We start from the raw sequence: 21,689 nt of genomic DNA, 5'->3' as shown, positions 1-21,689 counted from the left end.
ACTCCTCCATCATTTTCTTTAAAATTTTATTATAAAGATGACATATGCAGGGCCGGGAGTTTGGCCTAGTGGTAGAGTGCTTGCCTAGCATGCACAAAGACCCGGGTTCGATTCCTTGGTACCACATACATGGAAAAAGCCAGAAATGGTGCTGTGGCTCAAGTGGTAGAGGTCTAGCCTTGAGAAATCCCAAGTACAGTGCCCAGGCCCTGAGTTCAAAGACCAGGACTAGCAAAAAAAAATGACATATGCAGAGTTTACAGTTATGTAAGTCAGGTGGGTAAAGGGTACCTTTATTTTTTTGTCAGTTGTGGATCTTGAACTCAGGGCCTGGGTGATGTCTGTGAGCTCTCTTGCTCAAGGCTAATGCTCTACCACTTTGAGCCATAGCATCACTTCCGGTATTTGGATGGTTAATTGGAGGTAAGAGTTTCACAGAGATTTTTCTTCCCAAGCTGACTTTGAACCATGATCCTCAGATCTAGCCCCCTGAGTAGCCAAGGGTGCCTGGCTGACATTTCTTTTTGTACAGTGTTCTCTCTCTCCCCCCCCCCCAGTTTTTACCTCCCTTCCCCACCCACAAGTTGTGTAGTTCACTTTCAATATAGTATCCAGTGCATACCACTGCTGCATTTATTTGTTTACCCTTCGTCTCTCCATTTCTGTGGCTCCCCTTACACTCGCATAGACATGTACATTAACAAACAAAAAGAATACAAAAACAGCAAATAAGGAAAAAAAACCCTAAAACCTCTTGATTTCACTTCCTGGTCCCCCTCCTTTTTTACTTCATTCTCCCTGTCCCACCTCTCCGCCCTCCTTCCCTCCTCCTCTCCCCCCACCCCTCCTGTCGTCCATCTCCCCTTTTCATCCTCCTCGCCTTTTTTCCTCTCCACCTCCACTCATTTTCCCCTCAGCATGTCCTCACCCGTGGCTCTCACCTTCTTTCCAAGACCATGACTGTTTTTATTCTGTGCCCGTTTCTGAAAGGAGCACTAATATCCCTTGTGCATTTCTCCAGAAGTCTGGGTGCCAACACAGGATTGGGATTGGGCACTAGCTTTCGTTTAAAGAGCTTTTGGAGGTTGTAAACTGAGCTCCACAGCTGGGATGGGAAAGATCGCAGCCATTACTGTGCTCTTCTAATATTTTTTTTTTTTTTTGCCAGTCCTGGGCCTAAGCTCAGGGCCTGAGCACTGTCCTTGGACTTTCTCAAGGCTAGAGCTCTACCACTTGAGCCTCAGCACCACTTCTGGCTTTTTTCTATGTATGTGGTACCAAGGAATCGAACCCAGGTCTTCATGCATGCTAGGCAAGCACTTTAACCACTAGGCCAAACTCCCGGCCCATCTTCTAATATTTTTTGTTTACAAAATAATACCAGACCTCCTCCCGGAGGCTGTCCCAGAGGTGAGGGGTGAGTGGCACCCAGGGGGCCAAGACTCAGGTGGAATGCTAGCTAGTGAATGAAGGAGGAGGCCCACAGTGAGGTGAGGTGCTGGCTTCTGAGACACCTGAGCCAGACCCTCCGTGGGGACCTCAACCCTCAGGACAGCACAGTTGGCTCCTTTCAGGGGGGCCTGAATCACACCCTGCAGGGTTTTTTGGTTTTGGGGGATTTTTTGGTCATATCTGTACTGACATGGTGCCTGGCTTTTCATGGACCTGGAAAGGCACGAAAGGTTCTATAGGCTCCCTGGGCTTAGAGCCGCAGCCACCACAGAACCCAGCACAGAACCAGCCTTCCCGTGTAGCCTGGAAGCCGTGGCCCCGGGAGGGGTTGAGGCTTCCTTGGTGTGGTTATTTTTGTTTCCGTTGCAAAGGTGGTGTTTGTGGCCTGCGTGTGCTAGGTGAGGGCCCGCCCCCTCCCCAGCCACACTGGAGCTAAAAGAAGGCGTGGGGATGGGCTGTGAGACGCAGTGGAGGGACTCCTCCCCGCGGGATAGCCACATCGGCCCTGTCCCCCGACACCCTGCCCTCTCCCACCTGTGTGAGAGAGGGCTGCAGGGAGGCAGGCCCGCCTTGGCCCTGGCCAGTGCTGTGGGTAGTAAATTGGCTTCCCAGGATCCGCCCCTCCCCTGTAGAGGGTCCCCCAGCGGGCTCTACAGAGACGCCAGGGACGCCTTCTCACACTGCCGCCTCTGCCACCCACCTTGAACTATCTGGAAGGTGGTTCAGTGCTCAGGGACAGCCTAAAGTCCCCCATGTCCCCAGGGCCTCTGCCAGGAGCCAGTCTCCTGTGCCAGTCCCATCACCTGGACAACCCTGCCCGGGCCCTGTTTGGCATTCTAAGCTCTCCTTGAAGAGCCCAGGTCTTCTAGATGGTGGGCCTGGTGTCCAGCCTGAGTGTACGGCTGGGCCCTGCGAGCTGCCCAGCCTGGCCAGCCTAGCCCTCTGCACAGTGGCGATCTGTCACCAGCAGAAGTACCCAGAGCCCTGGAAGGTTTATGCACACACTGCTGGGGGACTTCAGACATGCAGGCTATGTCTTTCTACAGCGTTTCTGAGTGGATTTCCTTGCAGTACTGGGTGTTCTAGAACCTTCTGCCATCTTTGTTCTGTACTTACATTTAAGATATTATGTCCTTGCTGTGTGCATCCTTCCTTCTCCCCAAAGCACAGGAACTAGAAGAAACCTCTGGGCTGCCCCGAGAATGGATGGGCACCCTGTCTGCCCAAGAGGTTTCCAGGGCAGCAGTGAGGGGGCTGTGGGGCTTGCTCGGGTCAGCTGTCCACAGGCTGGGGACAGGCGTGCAGTGCCCCACAAAAGTTGGGGTGAGAGACATAGGCCTCATTCCCCTAGATGGCATGACTCACTCCTACACTGGCTGACCCCATGTACCCCATGTGGGGCAGTCTTCAGTGCTCACATTCTCCCTCCCCATCTAGACCAGGGTGCAGCCAGGGCCCCTGCATTAACCAGGACCTCAGAGATGGGTTTGTGAGGCGGGGTGGGGGTGGGGTGAGGTGGTTGGAAGAGTGGGAGCCCTAACGCCCAGCGCTGGTGGAAGCTTGGTGATGTGGCCTGGCAGTCCAGTCTTCTCAGCCCTGTGTTGGAAACACACATTGAATTAGATTCAGCCCACCAGTCACATGCTTCAGGATCCCACGCCTGGGACAGGGCTCACAGACAGTGTCAGCACCCGAAATGAAGGTCCAAGGGTTCAGCCCGCTCCCAGAAAGTGAGTCAGCCCATGAGGAATGGGGCCGCCCACAGTCCCATGGCCTTAGGGACCAAGAGGTCCCTGGTCTGCTGCCACTCCTTCTGCATGGTCCCAGGCTGTCCCCATCCTCAGCCTGTAGGCAGGGTGGGTGGGTGGGGTGCTCCAGGCACCTCTCCACGCTCCTGCCCTGCCTGGGCTCTGGCTCCACTCTGCAGGGCTGAGCTTGGCTTTCCTGCCTGGGCTCTTGGCGGAGAAATTGCAGAACAGCAATTCCCTCCACAAAGCCGCACTGTTCTCGGCAAACCCTCCCAGGAGCGACATTGTGTGTGTGTGTGTGTGTGTGTGTGTGTGTGTGTGTGTGTGTGTGAAAGGATTCAGCAGCACGTGAATGGAAAGAGCTGAGCCCAAAGCTCTGGCATAAGGTCTCCCGGCAGGACCTGAGTCAGGCCGCTCCAGGGGCTAGAAGGCAGGGCAGGGTACTTGGGTGGGGTTAAGGGAGCCAGCTGGAAGGCTTGTCCCCCAGAAAACCGCCACACTCTCCTGCTTGTTCTTCTAAATGTTTCCTTGCCTTCCCTAAGAGGAGCCAAAGCTATGGGCAGGAAGTGGAGATGGGAGAGCTGGTCTCCATGGAAACAGGCATCCAGTGGACAGTGCATACTGAATGCTCGCGAATCTTGAGTGATCCCTAGGCAGGGAGCCTGCCACGGGTAGGCCTGGCATATCCCCAAGGGCCAGCCTATGAATGGTGTGGCCCAGGGACACACTGCTTTCTCCCCGTACCCCTTACCTTGCACCCCCAGTTCCCTCCCTCTCCTCAGCACCACTTCCCCAAACCCCTTTGCTCTGAGGAGTTCCATGCCAGGCCTGCCTTTCCCTGGCCTGAGTCACAGTGACCCAGTGTCATTTCTGCCAGCCACAAGGCCTGGATACCATATGGAGTTTGGGGGGAGAAGGGGGAGGGGAGGCAAGCTATCTGTTCACTTTCCAACACCTAAAAGTCAGGTTGCTAGATCCTGGGGGTTGGAGCTGTTTGTGGGTCTCTGAAAGGGAGTCTGGTCTGTCTCAGCTGTGCTGGGAGCAGAGAATCCTGGCTCCGCCCACCACCACAGGGCTGCTTTTAATTACCCAGTGACAGCCCCCTTTCCCTCTCACTGCCCTAAAAGGAGCTGACTTAGATGTCTGTTCTACCACTGACCCAAAGGGGCTGGGCATGGAGGGGCCAGGGCAGAGGAGCGCTCCAGGAAAGTTGCCAGCTGTCCACTGAGGACACAGTGTGGCAGGGACCATGAGGCCAAAGGTGCCAGGTGGAGCTGAAACACACCTGTGAGTTTTATGGGTGCCAAACCTAAGCTTGGTGACCTGACACCTCCAGCTGCTAGACCACACCTGTGTCCACATACCAGCTGCTCTGTAGGGAGGGGTGTGGCCTGGACGCCTGGCAAGCCAGAGCCTGATCACCATCTGCCACTCCTGTCAGGTTGTGGCCATCTCTGCCACTCACTGCCAGGTCAGCTCGTCCTGCTGGCAGAAGTGCATGCTGTCCCACAGTCTTTCCTAGAACCTCCAGAACTCCACTCACACCCTACAGCCTTCAGGGGCTGAGTCGGGGCAGAACACGGTCACTGTGTTACAGCTGTTCAAGAGCAAGGCCCAGAGCCAGGTGGCCTGACTTTGGTGAAGGTGTGGAGAACAGGAGTGAGAAGTGAGAGGTCACCTCCCTTCTCCTCACAGGTCCACCCTCCATAAGAAAGACCTGGAGCTTCGGGCAAATCCATCCAAGTTCAAAGGCAGCCTCAGCCTTTGATGTCCTACTGTCCCCCAGAAAGAACAAGAGACCTCCCCAAGTGGCAGCCACAGCTTACTCCTGGATTTTGCTAACCCCGAGTGACTGGAGGGTGTTTAGACCATCAGATCCTCACTAGGAGTTGGTGGGGGCTGGGTTTGCCCTGGGAGAGAACATTGCTTTTCGTGTGTGTATGCACATATGTGCATAGGTCCTGGGCACCATATCTGAGCTGTTCTTTGCTCTAAGCTAGTGCTCTACCACCTGAGCCACAGCACTTCTTTAGGCTTTTTGGTGGTGGAGATAAGTCTCATGGACTTTCCTGGCTGGGCTGGCTTTGAACCTTGACCCTCAGATCTCAGCCTCCTGAGTACCAGGATTGCAGGTGTGAGCCATCTCGTGTGCGTTTAAAATTCTGCTGGACTCGCTGGCAAGTAGTTCTACCAGGCGACTAGGACATGAACCCAGGCCCTGTAGGCCCTGGCCTACAGTTGTTGCATTTGAGTGTAAGAAATGGGGCATCCCACAGAGCTGGCCTCTGGACTCCCAGCCAGCTCAACCGAGACACCATATCTGCACATCCGCTCCCACGGCGGTTTGCACAACAGGGCCTTGGTGAATGTGTTGGGGCATTGAAGGGGCCACCTGGCATTTCCCACAGGGCTAAGCGCAGGTGGATGCGGGTGCCGGTCCTTACGGGTGCCTCTTTCAGATCACAGCTGAATCCCGCAGACCAGGGTGGGCTGGGGGCAACACCCTCTGACGACCTTGAGCAACACCCTCCAGCCTCAATTTAGACTTCTGTGCTGGATTTTGACTTTGTGTGTGGATAAATCTGTGCTTTGCCAAGGCCTGGAGATGCCAGCATCTTCCCAGACAGACAGGTCAAGTTGAGGGTCTGAAGGCCACTGTCCTGTGGTCTCAGCTGGTGTCACATGGAGAGCAGGGAGTACACTGAGGAGGGGTTTATAGGTCTGGAAATTAGGTGTTAATACCTATAGGTTTACCTGCACTCCGGGGTGGAAAGCCCACACCCTGACAGAGGTGTGTCCCAAGAGGGAGCTGTCCCACGAGATGTGTGTTTACACCTGGTGTGTATACAGTTTCCCAGAGAATAGCATGTTTTTCTTTACCACTGGAGCTATGGTTGTATTCCTAAAGGTAGGGGTGTGTGTGTGTGTGTGTTAGAGAGAGAGAGGGTGTCTTGACAGTGCTCTGTATTGGTGGCAGAGGGGATCGACAGAACACAGGAGGAAGGCACATGACATTGTTGGCCAGGCCTGCTCATGGGTGGAGTTTTTTGAGGGAGGCAGGCAGTCACCAGCCGTCCTTGGCCTTTGCATGAGCTGGAGACCCCTAGGTTTCCAGCACGTCCCCTCACTCCACTGTGTGAGGATACCTCGGCCGGCCCAGGATCCCTGGGTGGTGGTGATTCGGAGCACGGCCACAGCCTGGACTTTCCACCCAGCCGTTCTTTTCCGTCCGCGTCCTGGCCTGGCGCGCTGGGGTTGTTTGTGCAGGCTCCTCGTGAGGGGAAGTGACATCATGTGTCCGCAGCCTGGGGGCCGGGGGAGGGCAGGGGCTCTGTGGTTGCGTGTGCTTTGAATTAAGTTGACGGTTGTGCATTCCAGTAGCCAGTATCTGGCAGAGAACCCGCCAGCCAGTGTGTTACCCTTGATCTCAAACCCAGATGTTGTGTTCATAGCAGAAGGGAAAGAAGGAAAAGCAGAATCCGAGCCACTGGGGCGAGGACGGGAGGGGGGCTGAGGGCACAGAGCCTCCCTCCTACTGTCCCCAGTTCCCTGGGTGGGTGGTGGGACAGGGCAGGCCACTCTGGGCAGGGGGCCTGGACAGGACATGGGCTGCCCCTGCCTGGGTGTTTTAACCCAGGCCTGGCACACAGTGGGCGTCCTGACCACATGTCCTCATGCCCTGGCTTTTATACTTCTTTCCAGACCCTGGAATCTTGCCCTTCCCCAGCTCTTGCCTGTGAATGGCCTGGGACTCAGGGAGGCCAGCCTTCCTGTGAAGCAGCATCCTTTCTTCTCTGTCTCCTTCCCTGTCCTGTTCTCCCCTGTGATGGAAACAGTGCCGCTCTGTTCTCTCATCCATCCGTCTGTCTGAGCCCAAGCCTCAGTGGGTAACATGCGCCCTGTACCCCCTTTCTACCTGCTGTTCCACGGCAGGCAGGGCCACGCGCCTACTGCTGAGGCCCCAGCTGCTCTTCCTTCCCAGGGCGGAGGCTTTGGGGAAGGTTTTCTCTTTGTCTCTCTCAGCCCCCATTTTCTTTCCTTTCACATCATCTATTTTGCAAAGTAGGGAAGGCGGGCCTATCCAGAATTCATCCACACGCCAAAGAATCTGTGTTCTGGGTCCCAGCTGGAAATGGAGATTCTGCCCATGTCTTCCCCTCCCTCCCCTCCCACCTTTCTCCCTCTCGCCCCCCACCCTCCTCTCCACGGTTCCTCTCTCCATTTCCTTGTGAGCTGCGCTGCCTCGTATGAACCCCACGAGTAAACCCCTTAGGGGTTTCTGTAAAGCCTCAGCGCTTGAACCCCACTGCATGGGAGACAAGATGTCCCTGTGGCCGGAGCCGGCCGGGGCACAGGTGTTTACAGATCCTGGGGCTTGAAGGGCAGACAGCAGGCATGGAGAGAAAGATGGCATTTTGGACAGAAGAAACTTGCCGTTCTGCGGTGTGGGCCTACTTGGACATGTTTGTGTAAAGTGGGGGGCCAGCATGGGCCGGGAGGGGATGCCATTCTGGGGTAGGCAGCCCGGTGGTTTCCCCCAGCCACAGCTCAGCCTGGGAAACAGGGATGGGTCCTTGACTGACTTAGCATGGGAGAAATGGGAATGGGGGTCGGGCCTGGGTGGGGCTGTGGGCTGTGGTGGGGGACAGCGGGGGCCCGAGGGCTGAAGGCAGATGTGGCTTGCTCTCACGTGCTGCGGTGGGAAAGACAACCCGGGCCAGGAGTTTCCAAGAAACTGGAGCTGAACCCTCCTTTTGTCTCTGTTGAGATGAGTGGCTGGTGGCAGAACCCTCACCTCACGTGACCCCGTCCTGCTGCCTGTGGAGGGCTTTTAAAGCCATTGATTGAGACAGAATGTGCCACCAGCTGTTAACCCTGACATGAGGCACAGAAGGGCTCTACCCGAGTGGTATGAAACACTGGTTTTCCTTCTTCTTTAGCGTCAGACTCTTATGTTTGTCAGCCACCATTCCTTAACCTAATCGGTGCCCTGATTGTGACATTCCCAGCCCACCCCACAGGGCTCCTCCTACACTGTTTGTTCCTCCATACAGCCTTTTCTGGGGGAACGTGTGTGTGTGTGTGTGTGTGTGTGTGTGTGTGTGTGTGTGTGTGTGTGTGTGTGTGTATTCTGATCCTGGACCCCATCATGTCACACATACTAGGCAGGCTTTGCCCCACTGAGCTGAGGGGCTTGGAAGCCCCTCAGGGAAACTTTAGGGGCGACAGGACAGCAGCTGGGTAGACATGGAGCAGGACTGCAGAGCAGGCTATTTGTATCTCAGCCTCACCAGCCATCAACAAATGTGCATCAGAGTAAATGACAAAGAGCCCCGCTTGCCCAAGCAGAAGAGCCTTGCTCAGATCCATAGCTGTGCCCGCAGCGGCGAGGGAGTCTGAGCTGCTTCTGGGTGGGGCACTGGGCAGCAAAGGATCCTTGCTGAGGAATTACAGAATGAGAAAAGGCCTTTATCTGGGCACTGGTGGCTCACGCCTGTAACCCTAACTACTCAGGAGGCTGAGATCTAAGGATCACTATTGGAAACCAGTGGGGCAGGAAAGTCCACGAGACTCTTATCTCCAGTTAACCACCAGAAAGCTGAACATGGAGATGTAGCCCCAATGGTAGAGTGCTAGATGTGAGCAAAGTAGCTCAGGGACAATGCCCAGACCCCAAGTTCAAGCCCTATAACAGGTACACACACACACACACACACACACACAGCTTTTGAGCTATGGTGGGGGGGTCTCATGCTGTCCTGGGGTCACTTTGGAGGGCACGGGCTCTCCTCTTTTCAGCACCTCCTGTAGTCCAGGGTGCTTTGTTCATTGGTCAGAGCCTCCATCATATTTGTGGATCCTGATGTCTTTTTTTTCCAGTGATCAGGGCCAAAGCGGTCAGCGAGAAGGAAGTGGACTCCGGGAATGACATCTACGGCAACCCCATCAAGAGGATCCAGTATGAGATCAAGCAGATCAAGGTAACCTCACTGGGGGAATCCTGCGGGGAGGAGGGGTCCCCTAAGCAAGTCTGATTCCCTTCATCCAGAAGTTCCTGAAAAGCAGGGCAGAAATGATGCGTTCCTAGGGTTTTTCAGTTATTTAAGAAGTCCGTTCCTTTTGTATTGCTGGGTGATAAATCAGAGGCCCAGCCTCTTCCTCAGTCACTTAGGTCACGTCACGCTGTGGAATGTCCTCGGAGTCCCTCTGTGGCTGTGCTGTTGTGGGGTTCAGCAGCCATGAGGACGTGGCCTTGTTGGCTGGGAACCTCCAGCTGATGTGAGAGGAGTTGCCCAGGGGCCCAGCTGCAGTGCCCAGCCTTGCCTGGCCTGGCGGGCTCCAGGTCAAGAGGAGGAGGGGTGTGGACATGTCTTTGTGATTGTTGTTTGAGACAGTTCAGGGTGTAGCCGACTCCTGCCTTGGTCTCCCGGAGACTGGGATTACAGGATGAGCAAAACAGCCGTGTGAGTCCAGAAGGTGTGGTCGGGGACAGCTTCGTTGTGAGACTATGTGGGCTGCTTGCAGAGTCAGAGTTGCTGCAGGCCCGAGGTGTGCGTGTGTGTGTCTGGGGCAGGGAGGGGGAGTCGTTAGTTTTTCAGAGACTCATCTGGGGCCAGAAACATCAGGAAAAAAATAAATAAATATACTTTTGAGAGAGAGAGAGAGAGAGAAATATAGAGAGAGAGCGAAAGCAGATGAGGACCCAATGGCTTAAGGCCCAGTGCTATTTTGATTAACATTTACTAGGTGTTTTAGAGAGAAAAGAATTCTAGCTATGGGCAGAGAGAGACAACTTTGCAACCTGGAAATGGTTGTAGGCATCTCTGTTGCATTCATGGTAGCAGAAGGCCATCCTGCCTCTGGCCTGCATCTATTGGTGATTCCAGAAGGAGAAGCAGAGATGCTTCAGGGTCTGGCAGATTCGTCCTGGCTCCTTTCTGTTGGGTTTGCCTATCAAAACTCTCAAAGAAAAAGTCACAGTAGCCCCTCCCCATCCCGGGGTACTGATGGGTGCCCACCTTCACCTGGGCACCGGGCTGTTCCTACCTAGCTACCTTGGCCTACCGCAGCTTCTTGTTCTTGGGCTTTGGCCCCCCTCTCCCCGCTCTGCGCTGGGCCAGGGGCTGGGCTCACACTCTGCACCTTGGGGCTGGATTCCAGCTGGAAAGGAGTTCTTGAGATTGCTGCCAAAGCATTGTGCCAGAGGATAGGCTGGCACGCATCTGTGCCACTTTCCTTGTCTTTGCAGATGTTCAAAGGACCTGAGAAAGACATAGAGTTTATCTACACGGCCCCGTCCTCGGCCGTGTGCGGGGTCTCGCTGGACGTTGGAGGGAAGAAGGAATATCTCATTGCAGGTGTGTCTCCTCTGGGTGAGCTGGGCGTTGGGCGCAGGGAACTTGGTGCCCTAACAAACCACTTGTTTCCAGGTCTCCCCCTCCTCCCTTTTTGCCTCCTCCCTGGTCCCTGAGGAACCAGCTCCTCATGCTGCCCTCTAGAGGCCATTTGGCCAAACTGCAGCGCTGCCCAAGCCCAAGAAAGCAACAACACAGCCTCAGTCTGCTTCCAGACATGCACACCGCTCAGACTCCCATTTTACAAACGAGAAAAACTGAGGTGCTTAGGAACAAGCAGTCTGGATGAGCAGATCACCTGAGAGAGCCCTGGGTCATTGTTCCTGTTTACTTTGGTACACTGTATTGTATACATAGTTCTGTGGACATCACTGTGCCTCTTTTGTGGGACCTCTCTTCCCCACTCTCACAGCCCAAGGTATGCTGTACTGTGCCTCCTGTACAGGCCCCACTGGGCCCATTAACTCCTCAGCCTCAGCAAGAAGACAGCCAAGCAACACAGCCTGTACCTTATAGGCATGCACGCATGCAGTGGTAGAGCCGTGTCCAGGAGCTAAAGCACTTTCCCATGGGTAGTGGCTCCAGGGTGCAGAGGTGTCTCTGGGAGAGGCTTGGCATGGGCAGAGGTGCTGCCATGGGCAGAGGCCTATCCATGGATAGAAATATCTGCTTTGGCAAATTGTTCTCTGTTGCTCGAGGTTCCTTTTCATCTCTCCCCTGGACATCCTGGAGAACCATTCTTGGGGATGACTTAGTGGTGTTGACTGCCTGCCTGGGAAGCCAGCTGCTCTGCCAACGAGGGTACACTGTCTCATGGCAGGGTAGGGGTAGGAGGTAGGAGCAGGGGTGAGGCCAGTGAGGGCGCTTTGTCTCATCCTGGGGGTGGGGAGCAGGGATGAGGGCACTGAGAAGGCGTATTGTCTCATTCTGGGAGAGCAGGGGTGAGGCCAGTGAGTGAGGGTGCATTGTCTCATGGGGGGGAGTGGGGGAAGCAGGCAGGGGTGAAGTCAATGAGAGGGCATTGTTTTATCATGTTGGGATGGAGAGTAGGGGTGAGATAGTCCAACTGTCACCTAACTGGACTTTCCTGGCAGGTTTGGATCTGGCCTTTGCCCCTTTCTGACTCAGGCCTGGACTACTTTCAGTTCACTGGAGTCAGGATGGGCCCTTTAGCCAGGGGTTAGTAAGAAATCACAGGGCCTAGCAAACAGCTCAGCCTTTACCGACTGTGACCCCATGAGTGACTACAGCGCCCCGAGGCAGATAGTGTCCTCTCAGGCTGGTGACTCAGCTTCACATCTCCAGTGCAGCAGCAGAGCGCCATGTTGAAAGGCTTGCAGAATTGGCCCTGTAATTTCCTTCTCCTGTCTTCTCTGAAAAGAAGAGTAAACATACAGCCCTTAGTTGCACATTTTAATTATTTCCTGTCTTTCTGGATCCAAGACTCAATGCTTTGCATTGTTTCTTTTTTCTTTTGAGACAGACATAAGTAGACAGCTGCCACGGTTGCGTTTGTCATGTGACAAACTCGAGTCTAAGGACTTGAGTCTTAAGTCCTCCTGCAGCACTCTCATGCCACACCATTTGGGTTCAACATCCAGGAGCCCGGCCAGGGAAAAGTTTCAATCTGTATTTCATCTCCACTTCTTGCCCTTGTCAGCCTTTTGGGAGAAGCTTAAATTGGTGACAAAGACCAAAAGGGACTCTGCGGGAAGAGGAAGCATAGGAAGAAAATTGTCAGAACAAGCACACTTGCATGTCACCAGTTAGTGTTTATTGAGTAATTACTGTGCACAGGGAGCTGTGTATAAACTTGTGATGACAGAACCCTTTGCTCTTTATATATACCATCGGTTAAGGGGCCGAGGCACAAGAAGGGCAATGACAGCATAAAGTGGGATGGGAATGCTAGTAAAGTGACATGAATAGAAATCACGGGCGCCAGCCTGAAGATGATAATGGCACCTGGCAGGCTGGAATATACCTGAGCAGGTAGGAAATGCCCGAAGACACCGGCATACTGAAAATAATGACTACCTTTCTATTTCATTTCTTTCTTCTCTGCTCTGAGCCCACAGAAAATGCCCAGGGGTCCAGAGAATAAAAAGCTAAGTATCACCAGGTCCTGGTGGCTCACACCTGTAACTCTAGCTACTTAAGAAGCGGGGGACTGAAGCCTGTAGATCAAAACTAGCCAGGCAATGGCTGGGAATGTGGTTTAGGGGTAGAGTGCTGGCCTAGCATGCAGGAAGCCTTGGGTTCCATTCCTTAGTACCACATACACAGAAAAAAGCCCAAGTGGCTTGATGGCTCAAGTAGTAGAGTGTTAGCCCTGAACAGGGTGGGGGGGCGGGGGAGGCGGGGGAAGCTCAGGAACAGTTCCCAGGCTCTGAGTTCAAGCCCCAGGACTGGCAAAAAAAAATGGTTCAGAGATTTTTGGCCAGGCATAGTAGCTCACACCTGTAATCCTAGCTACTCAGAAGGCTGAGATCTAAGGATCAAGGTTCAAAGCCAGCCCAGGCACTAAAAAACATGAGACTCTTATCTCCAACTAATCACAAGAAAAGGGGAAGTGTTTTGTGGCTCAAAAGGTAGGGCGGTAGCCTTGAGCTGAAGAGCTCAGGGACAACACCCAGGCCCAGAGTTCAAGCCTCCTAATACACACACACACACACACACACACACACACACACACACACACACACACACACACACACACAAAACTAGCCGAGGCAGACAAATGTGAGGATTAACAAGCAGAAAGCCAGAAATGTAGGTGTAGCTAAGAGACAGTGCTTTACCCTGAGTTCAAGCCAGAGTATCAGCATGTGCACATGCACGCGCACACACACACACACACATACACACACGCATGCCAAGCATTAAACTTTATTGTCAAGGTGATGTACAGAGGGGTTACAGTTACACACATAAGATAATGAATACATTACTTGTCAGACACTGTTACCTCCCCTTCAGTTTTCTCCCACTTTCCCTCCTCCCACGCATTTATCTTCAAAGTGTTAAGGTGACCTAAATACAACTTGTACAATTCAGAATAAATGCCACCGTAATGCCCTGCTTCTTGATTCTTTCCTTGCTACAAGGTCTTACACATCGAAACGTATTCAAGGACAAATTGAGGTGAATTTGAAGCCAGGGTGCTTGCTCGGGCAGCTTGCCCAGCAGTGACACTGTGTGTCAGTAGTACCTGCTCCATGCCAACCATACTTTCCAGGCCCGTGGGTCCAAGGGTCTTTATTCAAGATGGGGGAGCACCGCTCTGTTAGTAGATTCTCTCTTCAGCCTGTGCCGGGCCTGGCATCATGAAGACTTCATGTGCTGACATTAGTTAAGCTGAGGGGCCTGGGGGCCGGCTCAGGACTCGCCCATCTGTTTCCATCTCCTTGGTCTCTGACAGCTGGGGGGGTGAGCTTTTAAATATCACCCTGCAGCACCATTCCCTGGCATGGGCTTCCTTCTCTTTCACTCCTGCTTGGTGAGCATGTGACATCAGCGGCAAGAGGCAATGCCCTGTGTACTGGGAGGAGAATTAAGAGCAAATCCCTAATGTTTAAAAGTTCTAGGTGTGGGCTGGGAGTGTGGCCTAGTGGTAGAGTTGCCTAGGATGTATGAAGACCTAGGTTCTATTCCTCTGGACCACATACATAGAAAAAGCCAGAAGTGGTGCTGAGGCTCAAGTGGTAGAGCTCTAGCCTTGAGAAAGTCCAAGGACAGTGCTCAGGCCCTGACCTCAAGCCTCAGAACTGGCAAAAAAAAAAAGTTCTAGATGTTTGCAGTATTCAGAGAAAAAAATGTACCATCTAGTGAGAAAAATGCACCATCTAGTGGGGAAAAGTCTCCACAGGAATAAATATTCCGTGTGAAATAAAACAAAAAACAAGCCAGGTGTCAGTGGCTCCTGTCCATAATCTTATCATTCAGGAAGCTGAGACCTGAAGATTGCAGTTCAAAGCCAGCCCAGGTAGGAAAGTTCCTGAGACTCATCTAATTACCCAGTGAAAATCCCGGACTGGAGGTAAGGCTCAAGTGGTAGATCAGCAGCCACGAGCGAGCGAGCCAAGCGAGAGTGCAGAAACCCTGAGTTCAAACCCTTGTACTGGGTTTGAACACACACAGAAAAACAAGATACAGGAAATGATACGATGTATATGCCATATGGCTTTCTTTTTTTTTTTTTTTTTTGCTAGTCCTGGGCTTAGGCTCAGGGCCTGAGCACTGTCCTTGGACTTTTTCAAGGCTAGAGCTCTACCACTTGAGCCTCAGCACCACTTCTGGCTCTTTCTAAGTATGTGGTACCATGGAACTGAACCCGGGTCTTCATGCATGCTAGGAAGCACTCTACCACTAGGCCACACTCCCGGCCCACATGGTTTTCTTTTGTTTCTTGAATATTTGCTTCTACAGCAAACATGATATGTACATATATACATGTGAACACATACATATATGCATAAACATCCTGTATGTACGTATATGCACAGATGTATATATGTGTGTATGTACATACACACACGTATGCATTGGTCTCCCCATGCAGTCCAGGCTGCCCTTAAACTTGCCATCCTCCTTCTTCAGCCTCCTGACTACCAGGATTACAGACCTGTGCCCCCACACCCAGCAAACATGCATTTTTCTAAAACTCAGAATAAACAGTCACAGGGTGAGGTTAGCATTTGTCTTAGCAGCCCCTAGTCGCACCCAGAGGTGGGGGAACGCAGGAGGAAAACTCAACCTGGCCCTGAGCTAAGAGAGTCACCTCTCTCCACAGGAAAGGCTGAGGGGGATGGCAAGATGCACATCACCCTCTGTGACTTCATTGTGTCCTGGGATACCCTGAGCACCACGCAGAAGAAGAGCCTGAACCACAGGTACCAGATGGGCTGTGAGTGCAAGGTGAGCACCCCTGAGTCCATCAGGGCTTGGTGGACAGCTGGGCTTCACTCCTCCGGGAAGGGAAGTCCCCCCCAGACCCGAGGCCTCAGCACTGAGGTTTCTAGCTCCCTGGCTAGAACCTTGCAAACCTCGAGCAGCAGCTGCATCTGTGGCCGGGGGTATTTGGAAGGTGTGGGAAGTTACCAGTCACGTGACTAGGAAGAAAAGCCTTTCTGAGAAAAGAGAGTTTGAAGGGAGAACATAGTTCCATGAGTTTCCCTCCCAACCCCCCCCCACCCCGCTACAAATGTACACGTGGAAACATTTGTGTTACGTGAGTGTGGATCCTAGGCATTAGACTACCAACACTCCAGATATTTCCCTGCCTGAGCTCTGTGTGTTAGGAACAGCAGAAGCGCCTTCCTCTCTTCCTGCAGTCTGCCTGGTGATGGAGCTGAGTGGCGCTGGGGTAGTACAGGCATTCAGTGTGGGCGGGGGGAGGGGTGAGACCCCCTGTCAGGCCAGGGCACTGCCCTATACCACCCATCTCCAAGGGAGGAAGCACCGCCGGGTACTTGATAACCCTCTATATCACCAGAGTCAGTGTTGCCAGGGAGCTGGAGTTGCCAGGGAGAGTTGCCCTGTGCTATGGGACGCTGTTTGAGAAATCTCCTCCCCTTCTCTCCGGCATTTGCCCAACTCTCAGCTCATAGGAGCCATGAATTCCCAGGCCTGGGTATGCAGTCAGACCTATCTAACTGTGCTTGGCCATTAAAATGGCTGCTTTGCTCATTACCTTAGAGTTCACCCCTGAAAACAAAATCCTGGCAGTCTCCCTCAGCTCAGCTGTGTCTCTTGGAAACACCGGGGTAGCTGTTGTTTCTCTAGGAGGCAGGCCACCCTCTTAACTCTTAGAGCAGGTAGACCAGATTCCAAAAGCAGAGTGACCCACTAAGGCCGAACGCCTTTGGCTGGCCCAGATGGGTTCTGGAGATGGCCCAGGAGTCGCCGTGGCCCTTGCGTATGCCTTGGTCCTCAACTAATCCACCTCTATGTCCTCTCCACAGATCACACGCTGTCCCATGATCCCCTGCTACATCTCCTCCCCGGACGAGTGTCTCTGGATGGACTGGGTCACAGAGAAGAGCATCAACGGGCTCCAGGCCAAGTTCTTTGCCTGCATCAAGAGAAGCGATGGCTCGTGCGCCTGGTACCGTGGGGCGGCGCCCCCTAAGCAGGAGTTTCTCGACATTGAGGACCCATAATTGGTCCCCTGTGGCCGATTGAAAAGCCTCCAAGGGTTTCAACTGGTCCAGCTCTGACATCTCCTCCTGCAATCAGCATGAGTAAAACCATCCTCCAAGCAGATCCTTCCCCAAACACGGCCATGGTCTGGGGGGACAGGTCCCTCCTCCACTGCCTCCATCCTCAAACCTGGGCACCGTGTGTCTCAGCCTTCTATCCTTGGGTTCAGCCCTCCTTGGCACCTCCTAGATGCCAGGCAGGCAATATTTGAAGTCCCCCCAAGTCTAGTTAGGGCAGAGCCTGGAAATGTGCATTTTTGCAGAAACGTTTGAGGGTCGTTGCAAGACTGTGTAGCAGGCCTACCAGGTCCTTCTCCTCCTGAGAGGGGCGTGGCCCTTGTTTTCTGCCACTACCACCCCTTTGGCCTAGGATGGCAGTCCCAGCACCGGTGACTCCCTCAAGCCAGGAGTAACCCCGGAAGCAGGGCGCCCCACCTAGCTCCCTCGGCTCCGGAGGAGACTAGAGGCCTCACTAACCAGGTTTCCCCTGCAGCCAAGTCATTTTAGTCCCATTCCTCCCATGAGTCACCAGCTCCTGGAGGGGAACCGCGGCCTCCCTGGCATTGGCAGGGGGCCGGGGGAGGGGCTAACTGTCCTTGTAGCTCACTGGGAGCATCTCAAGTCACTCAAGCCCCACTTCCCTCTATCATCAGGTGGAGGCATTGAGCCACATGGCTCTGCCATCCCCAGGGGGTATGCAGCCATCCACCCAGGCTGGCTGTGTCCCCAACCTGTGTAAACTGCCCTAAGAGGCTTGATGATACCTCCTTTTAAGCCTCATGGTCTCTGTTCTGGGGTGACTTTCTGCCAGTGTCTTAGTGAAGTGTATTAGGTCCTGCCCAGGCGGGGAAGACTTTGCCCCCACCGGGGTTTGTCTCTGAGCCCCGGGGTTTGTCTCTGTGGCCTGTTACAAGAGACATCTAAGGGTGAATTTTCAGAGAGCATGAGAATTTGAGTTGCAGGGGACCCACAGCTCCCCTAAAGACAGTTCTTTTGATGCCAGACCCACGGGAGCTCGCTCGATAACAATTCCAATCATATCTTTATGCCTCCAACTGGGGTCGAAAAGACAAATTGTTCCAAGGACCCCCACATGCACGGCGTTGACATCCAGGCAGATACCCAGGCACGTGGAAGCGATGGTGGATTGCCTGGGACTGGTCTTTCTGCGAAATGCTTGCAAAGACCCCATCTTGAGATCATCCCCGCCCCCCAGCAACTAACACTAAGACTCCTGACTCCCCCCAGGGGGCACACAGCCCCCACACCACGGGACCTGGTCAGCTTAGAAATAAATGACTTCCCCTCACAGGAGACTGGGAAAAAAAATCTAGGAATCACCCCCCCCACCCCCAACCCCAGGGAGTTTTCATGCTGTACAGAGACCTAGAGTTGGTAAGATGTCGTAATGGATCAGTCCATGTGATTTCAGTATATAGACCACACCGACCCTCCCGACAATATTAACACCCCACTCCATTCACTTCCCGTACGGTGATCATATAACACTTGCTCCTGTTTCTGCTGACTTCTCCAATGTTTTGGTTTGTTTTTGAAATTGCTGTAATCATTCCTGTGCTGTTTTATTTTTTTAAATTACCTTTGGTAGGTGTTAGACTTGCACTTTTTAAAAAGGGTCTCTGCATCATGGAAGCATTTGACCCACAGTGGACAGCATGGCGTGTGGTCACTGGCCTGTGACAATGGACCCCCTTCCCATCCTTTTCTTTAGTTCTTTGAGCATTTGCTCTTCTTATCTCCCTGACTTTTGTTCTCTTGTTCAGAGTATAACAAAGGAGTCAGCTGGTTCATGAACATGGCCTTTCTATTTGATCCATGCACCTTGGTTTTCGAACCATGCTGAGCAGAAAGTAAACACAAGACACAGCGGTGGAGGCAGGCCATACCAGACCTTCACAACAACAAACAATTGTAATATATATAGTCTTAAGAAGCAGTCTCCATTTGGCAATGTTTAATTTATACATTCTAAGCACTCTTTCTCTATTTTTTATCATGCAAGCAACTCAAAATATTTAAAATGAAGTTTACATTGTAGTTGTTTCCAAATCTTTGCTTGATAAGTATTAAGAAGTATCTGTGAGCTTCCTGCCATAATTTAAAGCTTTGTTGATTTTGTTTGTTTTTGTTTGGATTTTTTTCTGTTGGTGGGGGGGACAATGTATTCATGCTGGAATATGAAGTTTAAGACCCCCCCACCTGTGCTGGGAACATGTAAGAATTGTTCAGAGTCAACAAGCACACTGCGCTTGTCTCTCATGCTTTGTATCATTTTTGAGTGATCGCTGTCAATCGACAATAAACAATATTATCAATGAGAAGCTGGGCTCAGTGTGACTGTTGCGACCTACTACGTTCTAGCTGAGGAATGAGGGGCAGACACCAGCAAGAGAGATGCAGCCAGGCCTTGCCCAGCAGAGGCACCCACGGTGAGACTTCCTCTTCTGCCCACACCTACTCCCTCAGCCACCTGCTGCAGGCAGGTCCCCTGTGTACTATCCTCAAAGGAGACGTCGTCCCTCAAGGACAGTTCCAAAAGTACCTTGCCAACCCCTGACAGTTGAGGGTACGTGGAAAGAAACTTCCTGGTGTGTAAACCCACAGCTACAAGGCCAAGGTGCCTAAAAAGCAGCATTTCAAAAACCAACCCAAATTGGGCTGACAACTAAGTTCTTTGTGGAGAAGGGGGTCCCAACCCAGTGACTCCTGGGGAAAGACCCAAGTGGCCTTGAGCTGAAGGTGGTACCAAGGCCCTCAGCCGATGAGCCCAGGCCAACAGCTGGCACCTCGGAGCAGTTCCTCAGAACCTGGACAAGCCCTAGCTGTGTCCTGATCCATCTCAAAAAGGGGAGGCAAACGCAAATGACTATGGTTTGCCATTTCCAAATTAGGAAGGCAAAGCAAATTACAAAACAAGGAACTATCTCATGTTTGACTCTTGCAGCTCCTGCGCTGGCCTGGGGGATGCGCCTGGCATGTGGCACCCCCTCCTGGCCACCACCAGCCTTGCCAAGCCCCTTCTGATGTAGAAAAATGTGAGCCATCACGCCTGAGATTCCTTTGGGGACTACACAAAACCAAAGGTAGGAAAACTGCTGGGTGACAGGTCTTTGTTTTGGTACCAGTGGTGTGAAGGCCTTGATCTGCTGGGCCCATCTGCTTCAGCCAGGCTTCTGGGCCAACACTGACAAACAGATGGCACACATACCTGTCTGTTCTCCTGATGACGGTGTGTCTGGTGAATCTGGCAACCCAGGCCCACATAGGTGCCTACCACAGGACTGTTATGCACTAGGTATGGCCAGACCAGGGACTAGATCTCAACTTGGAGTTTCTAGAAAATGGAAACTGCTCGGAGTGAGGAGGCTTAACAAGAGCAAACTCCATAGGGACCAAAGGCCAGGATGGATGGAGAAGTCCCAGGATGGGAGGGGTTTATAATCAGAAATGCAACAAAGTTCTTCCCAGAGATCACCACAGTCTTCTGCCAATCACAGAGGCTATGAAATTGGAGGAAGGGCTGAATCCATTTTACCTGGGCCCTCCTGGCTAGTAGTCAATGAAGCAACTTCTGGGTGGCCATGATATTACTGTGCTAACACACCTTTTTCTCAAGGTACGTTCTAATTCAGCTAATTTTGGTTAGAGGATTTTGTTTGACACAAGGTCTAGCTGCATAGCCCAGACTAGCCTTCAACTTAAGGTCTTCCTGCCTGAGATTCTGGAGAGGGGGGTCCACAGCAGTACACTGCCCTGCCAGGCCTCACTGTGGCTCTCATATGCAACTTTCCAGTGGCCTTTGGAGCTGAGCACCTTAGAAGACTTTAGGTTGGCCCTGTGGACAGGTTGAGGACATTCTCTCTGGGGGCTTCTGTGAAGGAGGAAGACAGGGAGGTAGGTTAGTCAAGGCCTCTCCCATCCTAATTCTAGGTCTCAGGTCATATTCCAACAATTCCTGGTCTTTCCCCCCAAATAAGTAGCTGAATATCTCTAAGGGTCTCAGCTCAAAGTGTAAACGTGGAATCTGGCACACCTAGGTCTTGCACACTGTTTTTTCATCTGTACAACACCCTCTGTAAAATGAACCCTTTGGTGGGGCTGCCATGAAGATGAAATTTCACTGGCCAGCTTGGAATATGATACCCATGGTAGCAAATGTCAGTTTTGTTCTGGGAAGAAGTAGAGAGATGTAGATCTTCATCCCAGATAAGGAAACCAATGCTTGGGTAAATTAAATCTCCAAAGCAACAGGCTATTTAGGGAAGAGCTAGGATTAAAAATCAAAACAAAACAGCCCAGGTTTATTCTCCTGCCAGCTGCCCCCTCTCAAGTGGAAACACAGTTCTGATCTGGGAAGGAACAGTGGTCAGAGAACATACATGATTAATCAGTCCAACGCTTAAGAGCCAGGTGCTGGTGGTTCAGGCCTGTGATCCTGGATACTCGTGAGAATTGAGGATTGGAGTTTGAAGGCGGCCTGGCAGGACGGAATGTGTGAGCCTCTTATCTCCCCACCAAAAAAGCCAGAAATAGAGCTAAGGCTCAAGAGGTGGAGTGCCAGGGGTGAACAAGAGCTTTATTTTTGCTTGCCTTCTTGTTCAAAAAGACACCTGCAGGGAGTGTGGCCTAGGGGTAGAGTGCCTGCCTAGCGTGCATGAAGACCCGGGTTCGATTCCTCGGTACCACATACATAGAAAAAGCCGGAAGTGGTGCTGAGGCTCAAGTGGTAGAGCTCTAGCCTTGAGAAAGTCCAAGGACAGGGCTCAGGCCCTGAGCTCAAGCCCAGGACTGGGGGAAAAAAGGAAAAAAAGAGACCCGCGACTGGGGCGAGGTGGTGCGCGCCTGTCATTCCAGCTTCCCGCGAGGCAGAAGCGGGAGGATGGCGAGCCGGAGGTCAGAGAAGGCACAGGGGA

General features: G+C 52.7%; 1 protein-coding gene across 2 annotated transcripts in view; it reads left to right on the top strand.

Moving 5' to 3' along the window:
* The window catches only part of Timp2 (TIMP metallopeptidase inhibitor 2), a 39,704-nt gene extending 20,607 nt beyond the window's left edge, over window positions 1-19,097 (top strand). For both annotated transcript variants that reach the window (XM_090351303.1, XM_090351304.1), the window contains exons 2-5: window positions 9,081-9,181; window positions 10,450-10,558; window positions 15,348-15,472; window positions 16,519-19,097. In XM_090351303.1, the coding sequence (XP_090207429.1) occupies window positions 9,081-9,181; window positions 10,450-10,558; window positions 15,348-15,472; window positions 16,519-16,716 (533 nt within the window). In that variant the 3' untranslated portion in view covers window positions 16,717-19,097. The remainder of the gene's footprint in view (window positions 1-9,080; window positions 9,182-10,449; window positions 10,559-15,347; window positions 15,473-16,518) is intronic.
* Window positions 19,098-21,689: the final 2,592 nt, after the last annotated feature.

Source organism: Megascapheus bottae, chromosome 17 (genome assembly GCF_031878675.1).
Source record: "Megascapheus bottae isolate mThoBot1 chromosome 17, mThoBot2.hap1, whole genome shotgun sequence".
NCBI lineage: Eukaryota > Metazoa > Chordata > Mammalia > Rodentia > Geomyidae > Megascapheus > Megascapheus bottae.
This window is presented reverse-complemented; position numbering and strand designations above follow the sequence as displayed.